Here is a 19,297-nt window from a genome sequence, read left to right as displayed (position 1 = left end):
CCTTGAATAATGCAGGTATTGCATTCCATGCAAGTTTCCTAAGGCCCACATTCAATTATTTGACTGGAAACACAGTGAACAAAACTTGTTCTTCAGTACACATACGACATCTTTCTGCAAAAGGTCTGGTCCTTTGCTGTTTACTAGCCATTTTTGTTCTTAAAACAAAATTCTTCAGTAATTATCTGTAGATGACAAGGGCAAATGGTGGTGGTGGTGGTGGTGGTGGTGGTGGTGGTGGTGGTTGGTTTGTGGGCGCTCAACTGTGGGGTCATCAGCACCTGTACAAAGTTCCAATTTTTACACAGCCCAATTTTTGTACACAGTCCAGTCTAATCACTGTCACAAATGACGAGGACAATGATGATGATGATGATGATGATGACGATAACACAAACACCCAGTCCCCGGGCAGAGAGAATCCCCAACCCGGCCGGGAATCGAACCTGAGACCCCGTGATCCAGAGATAGCAATGCTAGCCACGAGCTGCGGACAAGGGCAAATGGACTCCCCTTTAATGCACCATTTCATGCCTCCCAGGGTCCTTGCGGAACTAAAGGAAGACAAACGTAGTGGCATTTTTTAGTTATTGCTGATTTTTATGGCACTACATATGGTCCCTACTGTACAAACTACATTACAAATAAATATAAATGACACTATTTCCACTCATCTGATACTGTATTCAAACGTGCAGCTTACGTTCCACTCTGAGCACTGCTGTCACAGTGCATAACAAAAATGAGTGTGAGTGTCATGACTGTGGCAATACCCACTCAAGCATTACATTCAGTGTGTCCTGGTCAGGTGTGAAGGCACCAAGAGGACCGGTTATGCCCCAGGATCACTGTTACTGGTGAGGAAGGAACATCAATATCTGATGTCATCTGGGTCACTGGAGTAGCCTTCTCCAGAGATTTCTCCTCCTTCCCTTTCACAATGTTTGGCAGTTTAGTCTCTTTTAAGATGTTATCCACTGTGGATGTAAGAACAGAAGAAGAGCAAGGCAGTCCTGCTTCCCACAAACCATGGCCCTTTCAGCCAATGGCTAGTGTCTTGTTTCTGATCTGTGGATTTCTGGGGAGAGGATTCTTGAGAGGTAGCCCTGTCACCAGTAGGTGCCAAAGGATGATGTCACTTCTCCATCTGGCTGTAGGGAGTGTGGTTCACAAAAACGGTGCAACAGGAACCAACAGAGGGGAGGGCCTATCGCCCACATGGTTTATTCATGTGACTATTGGACGTCAATGTCAAGAGAGTAAATACACTAGGTACTGCTGAAAATTTGGCCACAGTAGTGGTTGAGGTCGATATTAATTGAGGCTGGATACAAAGATTTTTTTTTCTAAGCTTCAAAAATATAAGAGGCAACCTGTGACCTTCAGTTCAGGAATTTTGCAACCCTGAGTAGGCTGCACACTTCACAGATCAGGGAGGATGATCATTCCCACAAATTACACAGACAATCAGAAGCACATATGGTAAATTTTCTTGACGCGGCCAGCCAGTCTCTGCAAATTGGGTAATATGTACATCAAGACATATGCATGAAGCATTGGAATTTAAAACACTGCCTCAGGGATGGGGAATGCTGTTTAAAATCACAGCAATAACATGCAACTTTGATATTTTCTGGAAGTGAACGCCCCTCAGAATTTAACATGAATGTGCCACCATCTATCTTGTTGTCTGACAGGCATCAGTGTACATGACATACAAAGCAGATCCCTCACCTCTCTAAGTGTTTGCATACTTCTTTGCACATCTACAGTGTTAAATCTCAGTGAAAATCCCTGTACCATGCTGAGTATCTTATGAAACATGATGGTAACAGGTACACAGGATTGCCATTTTAATTACAATGGAATTCACCTGAACTGGCCCCATGTGACTTCCTCCTGTTCCCAAAAACAAAGGAAAAAATTCATAGGCAGGGTCTTTCATCCAACGAAGAGGCTACTGCAGCATACAATAATGCTCTAAGTGACTTCTCTAACGAAGCTTGGATTGAGACATTTTCGATGTGGCTTCAAAGATAGAAAACTATTGCTCATGCAGAGAATTTGAAAAGTTGTAACAGTTATATTGCAAGCTTAAATAACATCTGTTAAATGAACGACTTAAACTTTATGCCATTATGCTAGCCTAAGTTAAAACATTCAAATCAGTAAATAGATAAACTGAAGGTTTTGCTTGTTAATATACCTGAATAATTGAAGTCTCAACACCGTCTAGTTGGTCTTCAAGCCATTTCTTGCTGCCATGATAGTTGAATTTGCCAGCACCTGACAGGAGGAAGACAAGGTTGTATCGAGCATGTGTCTTTGGACTTGAGTACAGCCCCGAGAATAGTCGTGCCAGCTCCAGAAGCATCACCACTCCAGAACCATTTGAGTCCGCCCCAAATGACAACTCCTGGAAAGTACTTCACAACTGAAACCGACAGCACTGGTTTTAGCAACCTGTCATGTTACTGAAGTGGAGCTCACGGTCATAGCTACAATGTAAGTTGCACAATATTTAATGCATGACAGTGTTGGTTACATCTATGGTGTAAATAAAATACAAAACATCAAACACAAGCCCTTAACATTATCTCTGTCCAGATCACTACACAATGTTCAGACTTCTGTAAAGCTGTAAATTACCAACTACATTTTTCACTGATAAGCAAATGAAGTTACTCGAATGAGATTTTCACTCTGCAGCGGAATGTGCACTGATATGAAACTTCCTGGCAGATTAAAACTGTGTGCCGGACTGAGACTCGAACTCGGGACCTTTGCCGTTTGCGGGCAAGTGCTCTACCAACTGAGCTACCCAAGCACGACTCACGCCCCGTCCTCAAAGCTTTACTTCTGCCAGTACCTCGTCTCATACCTTCCTGCGAACCATGCAGTAAAGTTTGGAAGGTAGGAGACGAGGTACTGGCGGAAGTAAAGCTGTGAAAACGGGGCGCGAGTCGTGCTTGGGTAGCTCAGTTGGTAGAGCACTTGCCCACGAAAAGCAAAGGTCTCAAGTTCGAGTCTCGGTCCGGCACACAGTTTTAATCTGCCAGGAAGTTTCAAATGAAGTTACTGTTTCAATGAAACGCTCAGTTTCTTCCTTTGTCAATTCACAGAGAGTACTAGTCAATTTGGAAGGCACACACTGTCCTTCCATCATCTTTTCCAGTATCAGCTAAGTAATATATATCTGAGTGAACATACCAAGAGTGTCATCAATCTCATCAGAATTTTGTAGGAGTCAAAATAATATTTTGTCTATAAGCCTTCCTTGGTTTCTACTTATTCATTTATGTGTATAGCTATGGAAACAGGACAGAAAATTACTCACAGGAGCTACACCAAAGCTATCATAATGTGCCACAATGGCAATGGTTGGCAACTTCTCTTCAACTCCATAACCAGATAATTTACCCTGTAATTTGAATAAGAAACAGTTTTAGTAACACTTTCATGCATGTAACAAAACATTTAAATGATTTTAACATACCTGTACAGTTGCAATATTAATATCTCCTTTTACTGATGCTTGTCCACTAGCTATTACAACTTGGTATCCACTCGCTGACACAGCGTTTAACATAGCTGCAATGTAAATGTGAAAAATTAGCAGATTACTGTCAAAGATGAAGCAAGTCACTATGTAGGCCTAATTTACAGAAAGTTGGTAAAAATTTGAAGAGAAAAAATACAATAGCATATACATTAGATAATGCATTACAAAGCAAGATCCTAAACTACTGCAAGGAAATCCCGTACGATTAACAAAGGGGTGTCATAAAGGAACTTTCTATCTTACAAGGAGAGGCCAGACAGACCCTGTGACCATTGATTTTGATTAACTTCAGCACACCAGTCGTGGGCCACTCTAAAGTAACTTCAGAGAAAGGTTTTATCTCGGTATTCTCTATTTTTGTAATGAAGTGGGTCACAGCTCATGACTCAGAATTTATTCTGGTGAAGGTGGCATCATTACAACACAAAAGTAACAAAGTTTTGAATAACACTATTAGGTACACATCCTAACATTTTCTGAGAAATCTAAGAATTCCTGATTATTGCAGCTATATTTGAGGAAAGCTCTTGCTAAATGGAGAGGTAGTCAAGTGGTATATTCAGACCATGGTTAACTTTTGAGATGCACTTTCATATCACACACACAATTTTTTAATCTCTGACGAGAGAAAAAAGCTGTAATGAAATTTATATTCTGTCATTTTAGGTTACACAAATTTTAGTGTGGAAAAAACCAAAAAGATCAGAGTATGAACTCTGATGGTACATGTTTGATCCTTAATGCCACATTTTTTCGGGACTGTAATGAAAGTTTTCTTATTTTTTTTTAGTTTAAAATAACCATATATAATTTCCATGACAGCTTCACTCACCTATCAAAGAGCAAAATATACTGCAATGAATACAATTCAAACTGACACACACTGATTTTCACTGTGACCTAAACAATAGACCTATACATCTCTTGACCACTGTGCCAGTTAACAAGAGCTTTCCTCCTCAAGTGCATCTACAATGGATGAAGAGTAATAGTACTCTAGTTTTTCTGAAACTATACCTAACAAGTAGAAATGAAACTTGCTTATCTTTGAACAATGGAAAGCCTAGGACAGAATAAAAACAAAAGGGAAAGGAGAGATTGCTACTCACCACACAGGTCTCAAGTAGCAAAGAGACAAAATGAAAAGAAATACATCAACTTTAGGCCAAAGAACTTCAGATGTCGAAAACACACACACACACACACACACACACACACACCACACAGCCACGGCCTCTGGACACTAAGGAGACAGTGATTCTTTGTTTTATACTTCTGGAAAAGAACTTTGTTCGAAACCCAAAATGTTTCTAACATTCTTCCCATCATGCTTGTCCACGACTCAACACCACCTCTGTTTAGCATGTAGCAATCTATCCTTTCTAGATTATTGTTATTCCATAATGATTTCACTTGGTCAAAAATGATCCTGTGTCATGCATTTTGACCTCTTAGCATTTTTTTATGGAAGGACAGAGGGCTAAACGCTTTCACAGGAGCTAGTTTTAAGTCCCTTTCAAGTAGAATACTGTGAAGTGTTTAAATAGTGCCTCACAGTATCCAGCTACTCCTTGTTTGAATTTAAAGTCTTGATTTTATTATTCAGAATTTTCAGTTGTTCTAGAAATCTATTAGAAATTTAACACTTGCAACAGTACACACTTTTCTGTACACAGATTAACCCTTTCCACTCCAACAGCTAACGGTGCTTGACATTGCAAATTTTATTTCCACTCCAATGTTGAGCCTCATTAGACAAAATTTTTCAAAACTTTCACATGTTCATTTATCAAATCTGACTGCACTGGGTGTCAATGCTGCATAGTACAGCCATAAAGGGAAGCCTGCATTAACTTGGTACCAAACTGTAGCAGTTGTGTTGATGTATTGTCACAATGATTATATTCAAGGTGTGAAATGGCTAGTAGTTCATGCACAGTCCTTTCTGAAAATATAATGTGACTGGATGGATAAAAAAAATCTACTCTCCAAGTGGCAGGATGAGAAAACATATATAAATGATAAGAGATAGATTATACAGATTCTAAAGGAAGGTCCAAGTGAAAATGAGTGTTTGGTTTTGTTTTGCTTCAAGGCACAAAAAACAACTGAGGTCATATGCATCCAAGTCAAAAATATAGAACACGAAGACAGAGAGGAGCTAAAAAATGACTATATATACAAATTGACATAAGAGAAGACAGCTAAAAACAGGCATGTGAAGAAGGGCTAAAAAAGACTGTACAGAAATGGAGGTCCAAAACTAAAAATTAAACAGCCTTTGCCATATTGCTTAGGCAGATAAAAAGTACAACACTGTAGACAGCCCGTGTGTCATTTGCTAAAACGACCAATGACTCAGAAGGCAAACTCAAGCGGGAACGTAAATGGTTAAAAAATGGGCATTCTGTCAGAAAGTGGCAGACAGTTAAAACTTCAGCGCAATGTGTACAAAGCGGTGGGGTAGTGCCACTTATCACGTGACGATGGCTAAAAAGGAAGTGCCCAACACGCAGCCTAGTTAAAATTACCTCCTCCTGGTAGGAGGGCCGAGATGCTTAATAAGCCGGAGCTTATTCCCGGGAAGGGAGGACCATTGGTGATGCCAAAGGTCACCTTCTCCTGACAGATGACAACACAGAGATCATCGGAGGGACTATAGGAAATAGCGGGCTGAGATGTAAGGATTGCAGCCTTGGCAGCAACATTAGTAGGCACGTTTCTGGCAGACCGCGATGACCATGAACCCACAGAAACATTACACTGGCTCCACCAAGAGTGAGCACAGGACAGTTTTCCTGGACCTGCTGCACTAAAGTGTACAGCACACAGACTTTGAAGGGCAATGAATGAGTCTGAGCAAAGGGCACAATTGAAAAGGCTGTGTCGCCAGATGTACTCCGTGGCCTGATACAAGGTGAAGAGCTCGGCTGTAAATACTGTGGAGTGTGCCAGAAGCCAACATCGAAAGACATGGGTGCCAATGATAAAGACACACCCGACCCCACAGTCGGTCCGAGAGCCATCAGTGTATACATAAGTACTATCGAGAAGTTCCATTGAAGGTGATGAAACTGAAGGCAACAGATTGAGGCTGGAGTAGTATCTTTAGGGAGCAAATGAAGGCCAAAGTTAACTGGGCCCCTTAACAATGCTGAGAAGGTGAAGGGTTCACACCCACCAGGAAAGTTGCACGTAGTGTGAAGTTAGGCCACCATAGCATGTGCCGATAGTGGACTCCAGGAGGTAATAGAGAAGAGGGAGGAATAGGACAGGTGGGCACGCATGGCAGACGAACGGAATGCATACCTGTTGAGGAGAAGGTTGTGGCACTAGGACAGTGGTAGTCCAGCAGCTTCAGCATACAGACTCTCAACCGGGCTTATGTAAAGGGCACCCATGGCCAAACGGATGCCATGATGGTGGACAGTGTTGAGATGGCGTAAGAGGGATGGATGTGCAGCAGACGCGTAAACAAAGCACCCACAGTCAAGTTTCGAATGGACAAGGGACCAATACAAACAGAGGCAGGTGGTTCGATCGGCACCCCAGGAAGTACCACTGAGGGCACGTAGGACATTGAGGGACCACGTACAGCAGGCTGCCAGGTAAGATACATGGGAGGACCAAGAGAGTTTCCTACCGATTATGAGCCCCAGGAATCTCATAGTTTCAACAAATGGAAGGGCAACAGGCTCAAGATGTAGAGACGGTGGGAGAAACCATTTGCGCCACCAGAAACTCATACAGATGGTTTTGTCAGAGGAAAAGTGAAAGCCACTGTCGATGTTCCAGGAGTAAACACAATCAAGACAGTGCTGAAGACGCCGCTTAGTGAGACAGGACCGTGGAGAATTGCAATAAACGATAAAAACATCAACAAAATGGAAACCAGAGGTGCCCGGCAGGAGACAGGACATTATAGGGTTAATGGCGATAGCAAAGAGGATGACACTCAGGACAGAACCCTAAGGCACACTATTTTTCTACATCAATTTGTCCGACAAAGCAGAACCCACACGCACCTTGAAAACTCGGTCTTGTAAAAATGCCTGAAGGAAACAGGACAGGCGGCATTTGGCAGTAAACTGCAAGACTTGAGCCACCACATGAGCCGGGCATGAATCATACCTTCCATCACCTTGCAAATGCAGCTGCTAAGAGGGATGGAGTGGTAGGTAGAAGGAAGGTTTTTGTCCCTACTGGGCTTAGGTATGTGTAAGACAGTGGCTTGATGCCAGCGTCCGGGAAATGTGCCCTCCGCCCAGCTGCAGTTGTACGTGTTAACCAGAAAGTGCTTGCCTACCAGAGAAAGGTGCTGAGCATCTGAATGTGGATGGCGTCTGGCCCTGGGGCAGAGGATCGGGATGAACAGAGCACGATCGAGCTCCCTCACAGTAAAGGCAGAGTGTAGCACTCAGGATCTGGAAAAGAGAAGGTATCGCCCAAGCTGCCTCCACTTGTTTCCGATGGAGAAAGGCAGGGTGATAGTGGGAAGAGCTCAAAACTTTCACAAACAGGCAGCCCAAGGTGTTGGAGATAGCAATAGGGTCCACGATGATGTTGTCAGATACTGTGAGGCCGGAAATTGAGGAATGGATCTTGGTTCCAGAGAGTAGTCTGAGATTGGCCCACATGACAGAGGAAGCAGTGGACCTGTTAAAAGAATTAGTGAATGAAATCCAGCTAGCTCTTTCGTTATCCCGAAAAATGTGTTGACACTTTGCATGCACCTGTTTATAATGAATGCAGTTTGCAATCATATGGTAGCAGGTTAATATAGTGGAGAGCACATCTCTGAGCACAAATTGTGTCGCGGCATGCCTCAGTCCACCAAGAGACTGAGACACGACGTAGTAAGAAGAAAATGCAGGGAATGGAATGTTCTGCAGCAGTAAGGATAACGTTTGTGAGATATGCTACCTGGTCATCACAACTGGGGAAATCTTGTTCTTCAAAGGATGCCAGGGAAGAGTAATGCTGCCAGTCAGCCTTAGGGAGCTGCCATTTAGGCGAGCATCTGGATGGGGTAGGAGTGAGCAAACGGATAGCACACGGGAAATGGTCGCTCGAGTACGTGTCAGAAAGAAAATACCACTCAAGAGTAGGGGGCAAGCTGGGTAGTTCACAAGGAGAGGTCCAAATGGGAATAGGTGTGTGAGGATTCTGAAAGGAAAGTGGGTGCTCCAGTGTTACGGCAGAAGAGGATAATTTGGTTAAGAAGATCAACCAAGAAAGCACCTCTCTGACAGGTCCTGGGAGATCCCCAAAGGGTACGACACACATTAAAGTCGTCGGGAAGCAAAAACGGGGGAGATAGCTGCCCAATAAGTTGAAGGAAGTCTGCCCTGGTGACAGCGCATGACGGAGGGATGGCACAGAGGGTAAAAGTCATGTGGGGTAGGAAAAGGCGAACTGCAACAGCTTGAAGATTGGTAGTCAGGGAGATAGGTTGACTATGAATGTCATCCTGTATGAGCAGCATGGCGCCCCCATGAGATGAAATGCCAACCTCAGGTGGAAGATCAAAAGGAATTGGTAATAAAGGTGAAAGCTCAAAGCAGTTGTGAGAGTGCAATTTTGTTGCATGAATGCAGAGTACAAGGGGACGCTGCAATGCTAAAAGCAGCCGTAAATCCTCTTTGTGCGACCGATCATGATGAAGAGATGTAGGTGTGTCACCTACGCGGCTGCCGAGTGACAGCCTGGGAAGAGGTACTACTACAGGGCACAGAAGCAGGAGGATCCTGCTCCATGGGGTCCACAGAAGCATCAGCTTGCTTGTGTGGCCAGTCTATGGAGTCCAATGCTGAGAAATGGTTGTTGGTGCGCATCGGCAACACGGAGGCCGGCCTGGCTAAGGTATCATGTGGCGACACCATCTAAGAGGAGTGTTGGGGTGGCAAAGGAGAAGACCGTTTGCCTTTGGTGGACTTCTTCAAGCCTTTCTGGTTAGAGGAAGACTCAGGTATTTGGCTGTAAGAACGGAGGAAGTCTTCATGTGAGTACTTCTCCTATCCTTACTGGCTTACCAGTTGTGGAGCTCGTGGCTTCGCCCTTTGAGGCCAGAGTTTGATGGCTTGTTGCACAGCTGGACAGGGGGATGGCGATGCTACCTTGACACTGGGCGATTTCACAACCTCAGAGCAGAATTGGAGGTTGCATGTCTGTGTGGTCATGTCCTTCATGGAGTGAGGGGTAACAAAAACAGGATTTTAGGTACCAGACGGGAGAATACAGGGTTTGCGACTAGCCAGTAACTTGCGACCGACTGGATAAGGCAACTTTTCTTTTACCCGGATATCATGAACAGCCTGCTCATCAAGATACACTGGACAATCCTGAGGGAAGGCACAATGGCCGCCATTCCAGTTGATACAGCGAGGAGGAGGAGGTGGACAATTGCCCTTGTGTGCATCCCTACAACAGGTTACACATTTGGCTGAGGGTCAACAAGATGTTCTAGTGGGGTTGAAATGATGACACTGGTAGCGACGCATTGGGTTCGGAATGTATGGCCGGACTGAGTGCATTTCTGTAAACAAGAGCACAGGATTTCACAGGACCAGCAATTGCATCAACACCTTTATGAATAATAAACAGATTTACCATAGCAAAGGACTGACCGTCTTCAGCACATGAGACCACAGGGAACAGTGATGCAGCAGCAAGGGTCGTTGAATCATTAGCCTCATTATGTTTATGTTTCATAGATGTTGACTGTGAAGATGATTGACTCATTGTGAGATAATCACCATGGTTGCCAGAGTCTCTGATGGCGTGCTCCTTCCAACTGGGGGACCCCTTCCCAAGGGGGTGCACCTGTCTTAGGCGATTGTTCACACCTCAGGTCGCACCTTCCGAACACCTGACAGAGGGACCAGTCAGCATTTTGGGAAGGTTGCAACACAGGCAATCACTCCTCCCTGGGCCTGGCCTGTACCAGGGGGTACATGCGAACCCTACTTGTTGACCCGAGGCTGGGAGTTCCGCATTACACAGTCGCCTGTTATGTGTCAGACACGTGAGCCAGCCTTCAGGAGCACACAGGGAGGAAGAAGGAACCTCGAACACTGAAGCGGAGGAATGAGAGGAGAAGGGAAACAAAGACAGGAAAAGGGAATGAAAAGCAATGGTCAGACTGTTTTTATGCAAGTGACAGACAATGCAGAACATTCCCAATAACACACCAGACATGTTCTCCAAGGGAGGGAAAAAAGAATACGAGGATAGACATGCAGCACAGAAAGGAGAAGATGCTGGAAAGGCTGGGGCCCTGTGGTAGCAAAGCATGAACCCGCCAAAGAGTGGCAAGCCTCCTGCGGGGCAAAAATGAGAGTGATAACAATTTTGATAATGACAGTGATTCATTTCCACCAATTGTTTTGTATTGACATGCATATATAAATATATTTGAATGCAAGCACACTTTTTGTTTTAATGTATACCCTAATTATTGGTCAGTGGCCTCCTGTTTCCACTAAGGGACACACTGTGGTGCGCTCGCTGCCTAGGTGGCACACGGAGATGCCCTGTGTCTACATTATGGAGTGTTAGAAAAGTTTAAATTCCTTTTCCATCTATTGCTCAGTAAGTGAATATGGCAGTTCCTTTTGAAGGAGCCCATACTATTAACCATAAATTGTATGAAGACCTACATATACAGTAACAGGGGAGTTAGAATTCCTGCACAGAGTTCAATAATTGACAATGCGGATCATGCTGACTACCTTTCTGGACTGCGAAATCTGCATCTTTTAATGCTCAAAGAATAAGGCCAGGCAATCTGAACTCCAAAACAATGGTGGGATGGCACACACATGCGCCCCCCCTCCATTAATCACCTCACACCTCCCCCCCCCCCAAATCTCTCTCCCACCTGGGATTCTCATTATAGTAACATCAACAGACAAGACATACAGAAATAACCAGAACATTTCCCCCGTGCAATTTGTTAACAATCCACTAAATTATGAAAAAACAGTCTTAAGTCCACAGGTGTGTGCATTTTGGTGTCTGCATGGGTACATGCATGAATGTACGTACTTCTAATAGAGAAAAAGTACGAACTTGAAATTTAGTAAAATACTGTTCTCACTGCACGTTTCTAGGCAGCACACCCAAGTTACCTATAGGCAAATGGTTGCCTTTTGAAGTAATAATTATTTTTAAGGGTATTGAGTAGTCCATTTGGCAACAATGGAACCCGAAGAATATGATTTGGATGAAAACCATTACCTTCTGCTGCTGAGATTGATCTTTCATCTGATGAATAGCTCCGTGCAAGATTTTCAAGAACTGTCTGGATTGCTTTTGTCCATTCTATGAAATAAACAGGAATTGGAACCTCTTGCTCCAACATGGCACGTTCCAGTTCAAGAATATGCTGCAAATAAATGTCCATGACAATATTTGAAGGAACACATGTAGCTTTGTAACTTGTAAAAAAAAAAGGTAGAGGTAAACCATCAAGTTATTTAAAGCAGAATTTTATCTTCATTAATTGAAGACATGGTGAAGGGCAAAAATTTAAGATCTTACACATGGCTCGTGGCATATTGTATCTATGTCCTTTTCTCAGCCCCGTTCAGATCTTACTTTTTATCATATAAAAAATTACAGGGTGGCAGAATACTTACTCTCGTGATGTGATATTGTAATTACTTGCTGACAGGAACACTTAAAATTAGAAGAAAAACATTACCTAGCTACCAAATATTTTAGTTTATTTATCTATTTTATTTATTTGTCCTCAGACCATTTAGTGTAACAGTATCTAACATGTCACATACATCACAGAAAAATCACACACTTATATACAAAGTAGGACAAGATTAGGTGAGGACAGGACAGGTTCCACAGCCACAACAAACTTCTTGAAGTTTCTCTGCAACAGCTAATGCAGGAAACTAATTTCTTTCATACTGCTACCAAGATTAGTGTCCAGACAACATTACAAAAGACAGGAACTGAAATTTAGAGTAGCAAAGCAATAGCAGAAATTTTAAAATCTATCCTCAAATCCAGGAGTACAGCTTCAATTTACAGGGTGACAATTATTGAACCAAAAGAAAAAAAAGTAAATTAGTTACAAACTACAGTGCATGCACACTTTATTCAACATGAAGACATCACTACAGATATTCGGATTTAGGTTATGACATATTCGATATGCCTGCCATCATTGGTGATGTGGCACAGATGAACAGTGAAATTCTGCATGACCCATTAAAGTGTCAGAATATCAATGCTACCAATTACCTCCTGAATGGCGCTTTTAGATCAACAATGGTTTTTCGGGCTATTGTTGTTCACTTTGTCTCCCAATAAAAGGAGCCGCATGAAATGAGGATTCTTAGTCCCCCAAAATGCCACAATTTTACTTATTGATGAACCCATCCAAAGTAAAGTGGGCTTTATCATTAAAGCAAACCATATTCACATCAAAGTCCTATTCATCAATTCTGTGGACTATAATCTTGGCGCAACAACCACTGTTCCATGGACCTGGGGCTTAATGGATGTCAGGTTTCAATTTTGTATGTGAAGAGATGCAGGTCTTCAAGAACAATTTGTCGCAATGTCTCTCAGCTGATTCCCACCTGTTGTGCATCTCATCTGATCGATTTCCTGGGGCTGGTTCGAAACACAGCATGTGTCTTTGTGATGTTTTCAGGCATTTTCACCATTTTTTGATGACAGACAACGCCACACTCATCGTGAACACTACCTGTTCTCTCAAACTTGTGAACAAATTCTTGATTGTTAGCACCAGTTGTCTTCAGCTTGAACTTGGTCATAAATGTCCTTTGAGTTGCAGTTGGGCTGTTATTGCTCGCATAGTAGGCCTTCACAAACACTATTTGCTCAGGCACGCTGTACTCCGACATTTTCACATGCAAATGGCCGACAACAACAACGAGCATGTGGATGTGTGTACTAATTCCCATCATGTCCCATGGCCAACTGTGCAGTTTGAATGTCCTAATGCAAACTGTTCAGAAGTTATGACAATTTTATTTCATATAGTTCAATGACTGTCACCTTGCAATTCTCTTACCAATGAAAAGATGAGTGAAAAAGCTAACACTTGAAATCATTAATACTGAACAAAGATCTAGGGCCCGATGGAATCCCTATAAGGCACTATACCAAATTTGGAGCCAAGTCTGCCCCTCATTTGACAGTAATATACCATATATCACTAGAACAAAAAACCATGGCCAGTGTAGTGACTGGAAGAAAGTACAGGGCAGACCCATCTACAAGGGGGGGGGTGGGGGGGGGGGTGGGGGTGGAGGGGTAGCAGAAGTGATTCAATGTCCTCGAGATCGAGATGTTAACCAGCAAGAATTCAGAATACATCAGTCCTGAAAGCCTTAGATCAGTGCAGTTAGGCTGATGCAGTATTTTTTTTACTTCTAAAAAGCAATTGACTTGGTACCACAACTACAAGTAAGTACAATCATATGTGGTACTAAGCAAAATTTGTGACTGGTTGAGGATATCTTGGATGAGCCATGATACCTTTGCTAAGAGTGTCACTGACAGTTGCAGGAGTACCTTCAGGTGTGCTCCAGGGAAGTGTGTTGGGCCTGTGGCTGTTCTTGTTTTATATCAATGACCTTGCAGACAATATTAACAGTAACCTCAAACTTTTCACAGATGTTGCTGCACAAATATCTAGTAAGATCTTTGATTTAAGAGTGGTACAAAGGATGGCAACTAGCTTGAAATATTCAGATATGAAAAACTGAGCACTTCACAAAACAAAAAAGCATAGTACCCTGTAACTACATTGCCAACAAGTCACAAATGGAATCAGTCAACTCGTACAAACATTAAGGGTGTAACAATATGCAAGGATATAAACTGGGATGATCAGATAGGCCCAGTCGTGGGTAAAGCAATGACAGACTTCTCTCTATTGGTGGAATAGTATGAAAACGCAATCAGTCTACAAAAGTGATTGCTTACAAATCATTTGTGTGACCCATCCTAAAGTACTGCCCAGGAATGGGGTCTCATACCAAACACGACTAACAGGGGATATTTAATATGCATGGAGAAGCACAGCATGAATGGTAACAGGTTTGTCTGACCCATGAGAGAGTTCACAGAAATGCTGAAGAAACTGTACTAGCAGAAGCTTTACGATAGACGCAAAATATCTCGAGGAAGCCCACTTACAAAGGTTCAAGACTAGGCTTTCAATGATAACTCTACGAATATTCTACAATACCTATCATATCACTCCTGTATGAATTGTGAGGGCAAGACTGGGTGAATTAGTGTACTCTCAGGTATTTAACCAATCTTTCTTGCCACATTTCACATGTGAATGAAACACTAAGAAGCTCTAATGACTGATGCAATGGAAGTACCTTTTGCCATGCACTTCACATGGGTTTACAGAGAGTGGATACAGAAGCAGACATAAGTTTTGAAATCTAGGAATAGTTTTTTGTCTTCCTTTCTTGTGTTTTACTGGCAAGTACTTGGAATTTAACTCTTAAAAAAAACACAAATACTGGTAAGCCATTCTGTCTTCCTGTAATTTTATAGTTTTATCAATAGAATAATGCTTCTGATACAATTTTCATCATATTTTTCCTTATTTCCTCTCAATTTGTTATTCATTTCTTTTCTTTACAATTGTGAGTTTGTCTGTACCCACATCATCCCATTCCTGATTCTTGCTGGCTTTACCTATTTTCAAGTTTAGTGTCATCTACATTTTGGTTTATTTTTTCATGTTTCTTTATGTCCCCTCTGATTTATATGTAGCCTACGTGCTGTTGTTAGGAATGATCTTCAATGCCAGGTTGTAAATTCTCTTTTCACTGTATACTTATTTTCTGCAGCTACTGCCTTCCATTTCAAGGTTCAGAGACTTACCTGCTTTGTGACAGGATTCCTACATATGTTCTTTATCTGTTTTATGAGTATTTGTGGAGCAGTTAGAGGTAAGAATAGGTCACACCCATCTACATCAGAATCAGAAGGGCAGCAGAATGAGCTACTAATGTCTAATATTCTTAACATTCATTTGTTACAGAATCTTAGAACATACCCAGAGCTCAAATATAATGAAGTATCTAAAACAGAATTACAGTCTCCATAACAACCAGCTCGTTTTTGGAAGAAACGAACTCAGACTTTTCTCACATCAACTCTTGTAAGCTACAGATCATAGCAGTGAAGTAAATGCAGTATTCCTTTACTTTTGAAAGGCATTTTATGCAGTGCTACACATACACTTATTATTGAAATTACAATCAGAAAGGGTATCAAGTGAGATTTGTGCGTGGATTGAGGCTTTCTTGGCGGGTGAGAGACAACATTTAAATTTGGATGGAGAGTCACTGACAGATGTAGAATTAACTTAGAGTGTGGTCCAGGGAAGTGTCTTGGGTTCCTTGTTGTTCATATTGTATATTAATGACCTTGCAGACATTATTAATAGTAATTCCATATTTTTTTGTAGATGACACAGTTATCTATAATGATGAAATGTCTGAAAAAAAAGCTGCATGTATATTCAGTCATATCTAGATAGAATTTGAATGACATGCAAAGAACGGCAAATTGCTTTAAACAGCAAAATGAAGCATTTCAAAAAAAGAAGATTGTACCACGCAATTACAACATTAACCAGTCCCCACTGTAACCTGTCAACTCAACAAATTTTTGGGTGTGAATATTTGCAGGGGTATCAATCAAATTATCATGTAGACTCAGTCATAGGTAAAGAAGATTGCAGACTTCTGTTCACTGAAAAAATACTAGAAAAATAGATGTAAAATCTATGCTGTGTAACAAATACCAAGATTTGAGGGATAAATTCCAACTATCAATTAACATGGAATGAACAGCCAATGTCTTGTGGCACCATACTATTCGTACATACATTCAGCTCATAACAACAGGATTCTTTTCTGGTGATCAAATGCATAAAACATAGACACAATTTTGTAAACTGCAGAGAAAGGCTGTAAGAATTATAAGTAGTAGTCAGGCTCATTATAAAGAGCTATTTAAAAAACTGGGCATCTTCATAGTACGAAGTAAGCACGTCTACCAATATGTAGTCCATGCCAGGGAAAACATTACTAAGTACTTCACTAATAGTTCCACATATAATCACTGAGGGATGTGGAGCACTGTTTTAGCTACACTGGACTCTCATTCAGGAGAATGACAGTTCAAATCCCCATCCAACCATCCCAAATTAGGTTTTATGTGCTTCCTCTACACTGCATAAGGCAAATTCTGGGATACTTCCTTGAAAGGGTGTGACCAACCTCTAATCCAAGCTTATGCCCCATCCCTAATGACATCACTGCTGGTGGGATATGAAAACTGATCTTTCTTTCAAGAAATATATGAGCACATTGTGTACAAACTGCCAGCAACTGCCACAATTTTCTTCTTGTGATCATCCATACTTTCTAATATATAAATTACTTTTGAAGTTCTAAAAAGTACTAGAATAAATAAAATGCCTATAAACTGCCACACTGTACGATGTACCTGCAGTGAGACAACTGCAATTCCTGAAATCCATTGCCCGTAGCCTCTGGCCCGCTGAGGAGCACCACAGTCCTAGGTCCTTTGATAATCTATGAAAAATCACCACATTATGCCACATACAAACAGACCTGGCCTCTGGGCAGACTGGTGAGACTAGATCTGACAGGCAGGGCTTGCACATTAATGAGAAATGATGGGCTTCGGATCAGCAGGCCCGATCTATTAGAGATACCTGCAGAAATAGCCTGTGGTTTTGGCCCGTCATGGAAGTCCACTCGTATGGTCAGCTATTCACGTGTCACAGCACCATGTTGATGAAATGAGACAGCAGCAGTGAACAGTCCATGCAACAAATAACTTGCGCAAATGCTCTGAGAATCAATACTAATGAGGATAGGTAGCAACTCACCATAAAAATGATGCTCAGTCGCGAAAGGCATGTAGGAAACACAATCACACTCTCACAACTAAATTTTCAGCCATAGCCTTCTATGAGATAAAGAGAGGATACACACAATCACTCAGATGCAACTCATGCACACTTGACTGGCAGTTCTGGCTGCTGTGTCAACAATCTCTAAGAATCAGATCCAAACAAACCACTCCTCAAGGCCTCCCTGCCTCTCATTGGCAGCTGCTAGACTAGCAGCAAGAAGTGGTGGCAGCACTGACTAAGATGAGTGAAGTGGTAAGAATGGGAAAAGCAGTAAGAATGAGGGAGTAGGGTAGCGGTACACGTACTCAATTGCACCCAACAATGACTGAAATCACAGCAAAAAAAACCATTTGGTATACTGAGACAAAAACAAGATTTTCCAGAGTTTCTTCCAAATTTCCCCGACATATTTGAAATGCCCTGATATTCCGTGATTTCCAGAACTTGTGGCAAATCTGAATGTGCACTTATCAGATATAGGTGACAGAATGCCATACAGTATCATTTTATGGAAGAAACTGCTGAAGTTTTTCAGGTAAAATATGGTTCGTTGATTTAAAAAAGGGGGAAAGGGACCAAACTGCTAGGACATCGGCCACTTGCTTCGAATAAAACAATGCCACATGGGTGAAAATAAAAGAAGTGAGACTGACAACACAAAATGGAGAGAAAAGAAAAAACCACAAAAACGACGGAAAGGCATCAAAACACTTAAATGGACAAAATAGGAGAAGAAAACCACAGAAACGCAAGAAACGAGTAGAAGAGATTAAAATGACAAAACAGCCACTCTGCAACACATTAAAATCTCCACCCTAAAAGCACTAGGGTGGAGGAAACAGAGGTACAAAAGAACATGCGCTAAAACTTACATAGAACTATAAAACCCACTCTCAAGGATAAAATGTAAAACTAAAGCTGCTGTAGAGGCATTGTTGCCCAACACCAAAGGCAGGGTGTTGGGAAAGTTAAAAGTCTGCCGCAGAGTGTCTAAAAAGGGGCAGTCCAGCAAGAAGTGGACGACTGTCATTTGGGAGCCACAGCCACTGAGGTGGGTCCTCGCGACGGAGTAGGTAAGAATGTGTTAGCCACATATGGCCAATGCAGAGCCGGCAGAGGACAAATGATTCCCTGTGAGAGGCCTGCATGGAAGACTTCCACATATTCATAGTCTCCTTAATGACACGAAATTTATTGTGTGCTGTTATGCCATTCCATCTCCCAAAGCTGGAAAACCCTGGAGTGTAAGACAGAACGCAGATCAGCTTCGGAGATGCCTATCTCCAGAAGCGGTTTCCGCGTCGCCTGTTTGGCCAGCCTGTCAGCAAGTTCGTTGCCGGGGATTCCGATGTGTCCTGGGGTCCACACAAACACCACGGAACAGTGGGACTGTTCCAGGGCATAGATGGACTCCTGAATGGACACTACCAGAGGGTGGCGAGAGTAGCACTGGTCGATAGCTTGTAGGCTGCTTAATGAGTCAGTACACAGGAGAAATGATTCGCCAGGGCATGCGCGGATGTACTCAAGAGCACGAGATATGGCCGCCAGCTCTGCAGTGAAAACACTGTAGCCAACAGGCAAGGAGTGCTGCTCAATATGTCCTCCATGAACATATGTGAAGCCTAGCCTAAGTGACTATCAGCCATTGAGCCATTGGAGTAAACTGCTTCAGAGCCCTGGAACATGTCAAGAATCGAGAGGTAGTGACAGCGGAGAGTGGCGGGATTAACGGAGTCCTTAGGGCGACGCAAAAGGTCCAGGCG

The 19,297-nt window shown here is 42.4% G+C and overlaps 1 protein-coding gene across 1 annotated transcript in view; it reads right to left on the bottom strand.

The window, feature by feature from the left end:
* The window catches only part of LOC126484433 (nicalin), a 128,212-nt gene that overhangs the window by 92,783 nt on the left and 16,132 nt on the right, over positions 1-19,297 (bottom strand). Inside the window, exons 3-6 of the mRNA XM_050107950.1 lie at positions 11,801-11,948; positions 3,497-3,591; positions 3,338-3,421; positions 2,207-2,416 (exon numbers count right to left, since the gene is read on the bottom strand). Coding sequence (XP_049963907.1) covers positions 2,207-2,416; positions 3,338-3,421; positions 3,497-3,591; positions 11,801-11,948 — 537 coding nt within the window. The remainder of the gene's footprint in view (positions 1-2,206; positions 2,417-3,337; positions 3,422-3,496; positions 3,592-11,800; positions 11,949-19,297) is intronic.

This window comes from Schistocerca serialis, chromosome 6, assembly GCF_023864345.2.
Source record: "Schistocerca serialis cubense isolate TAMUIC-IGC-003099 chromosome 6, iqSchSeri2.2, whole genome shotgun sequence".
Classification (NCBI taxonomy): domain Eukaryota; kingdom Metazoa; phylum Arthropoda; class Insecta; order Orthoptera; family Acrididae; genus Schistocerca; species Schistocerca serialis.
Note: the sequence above shows the minus strand (reverse complement) of the source record. Positions and strands in the feature narration are given on the sequence as shown.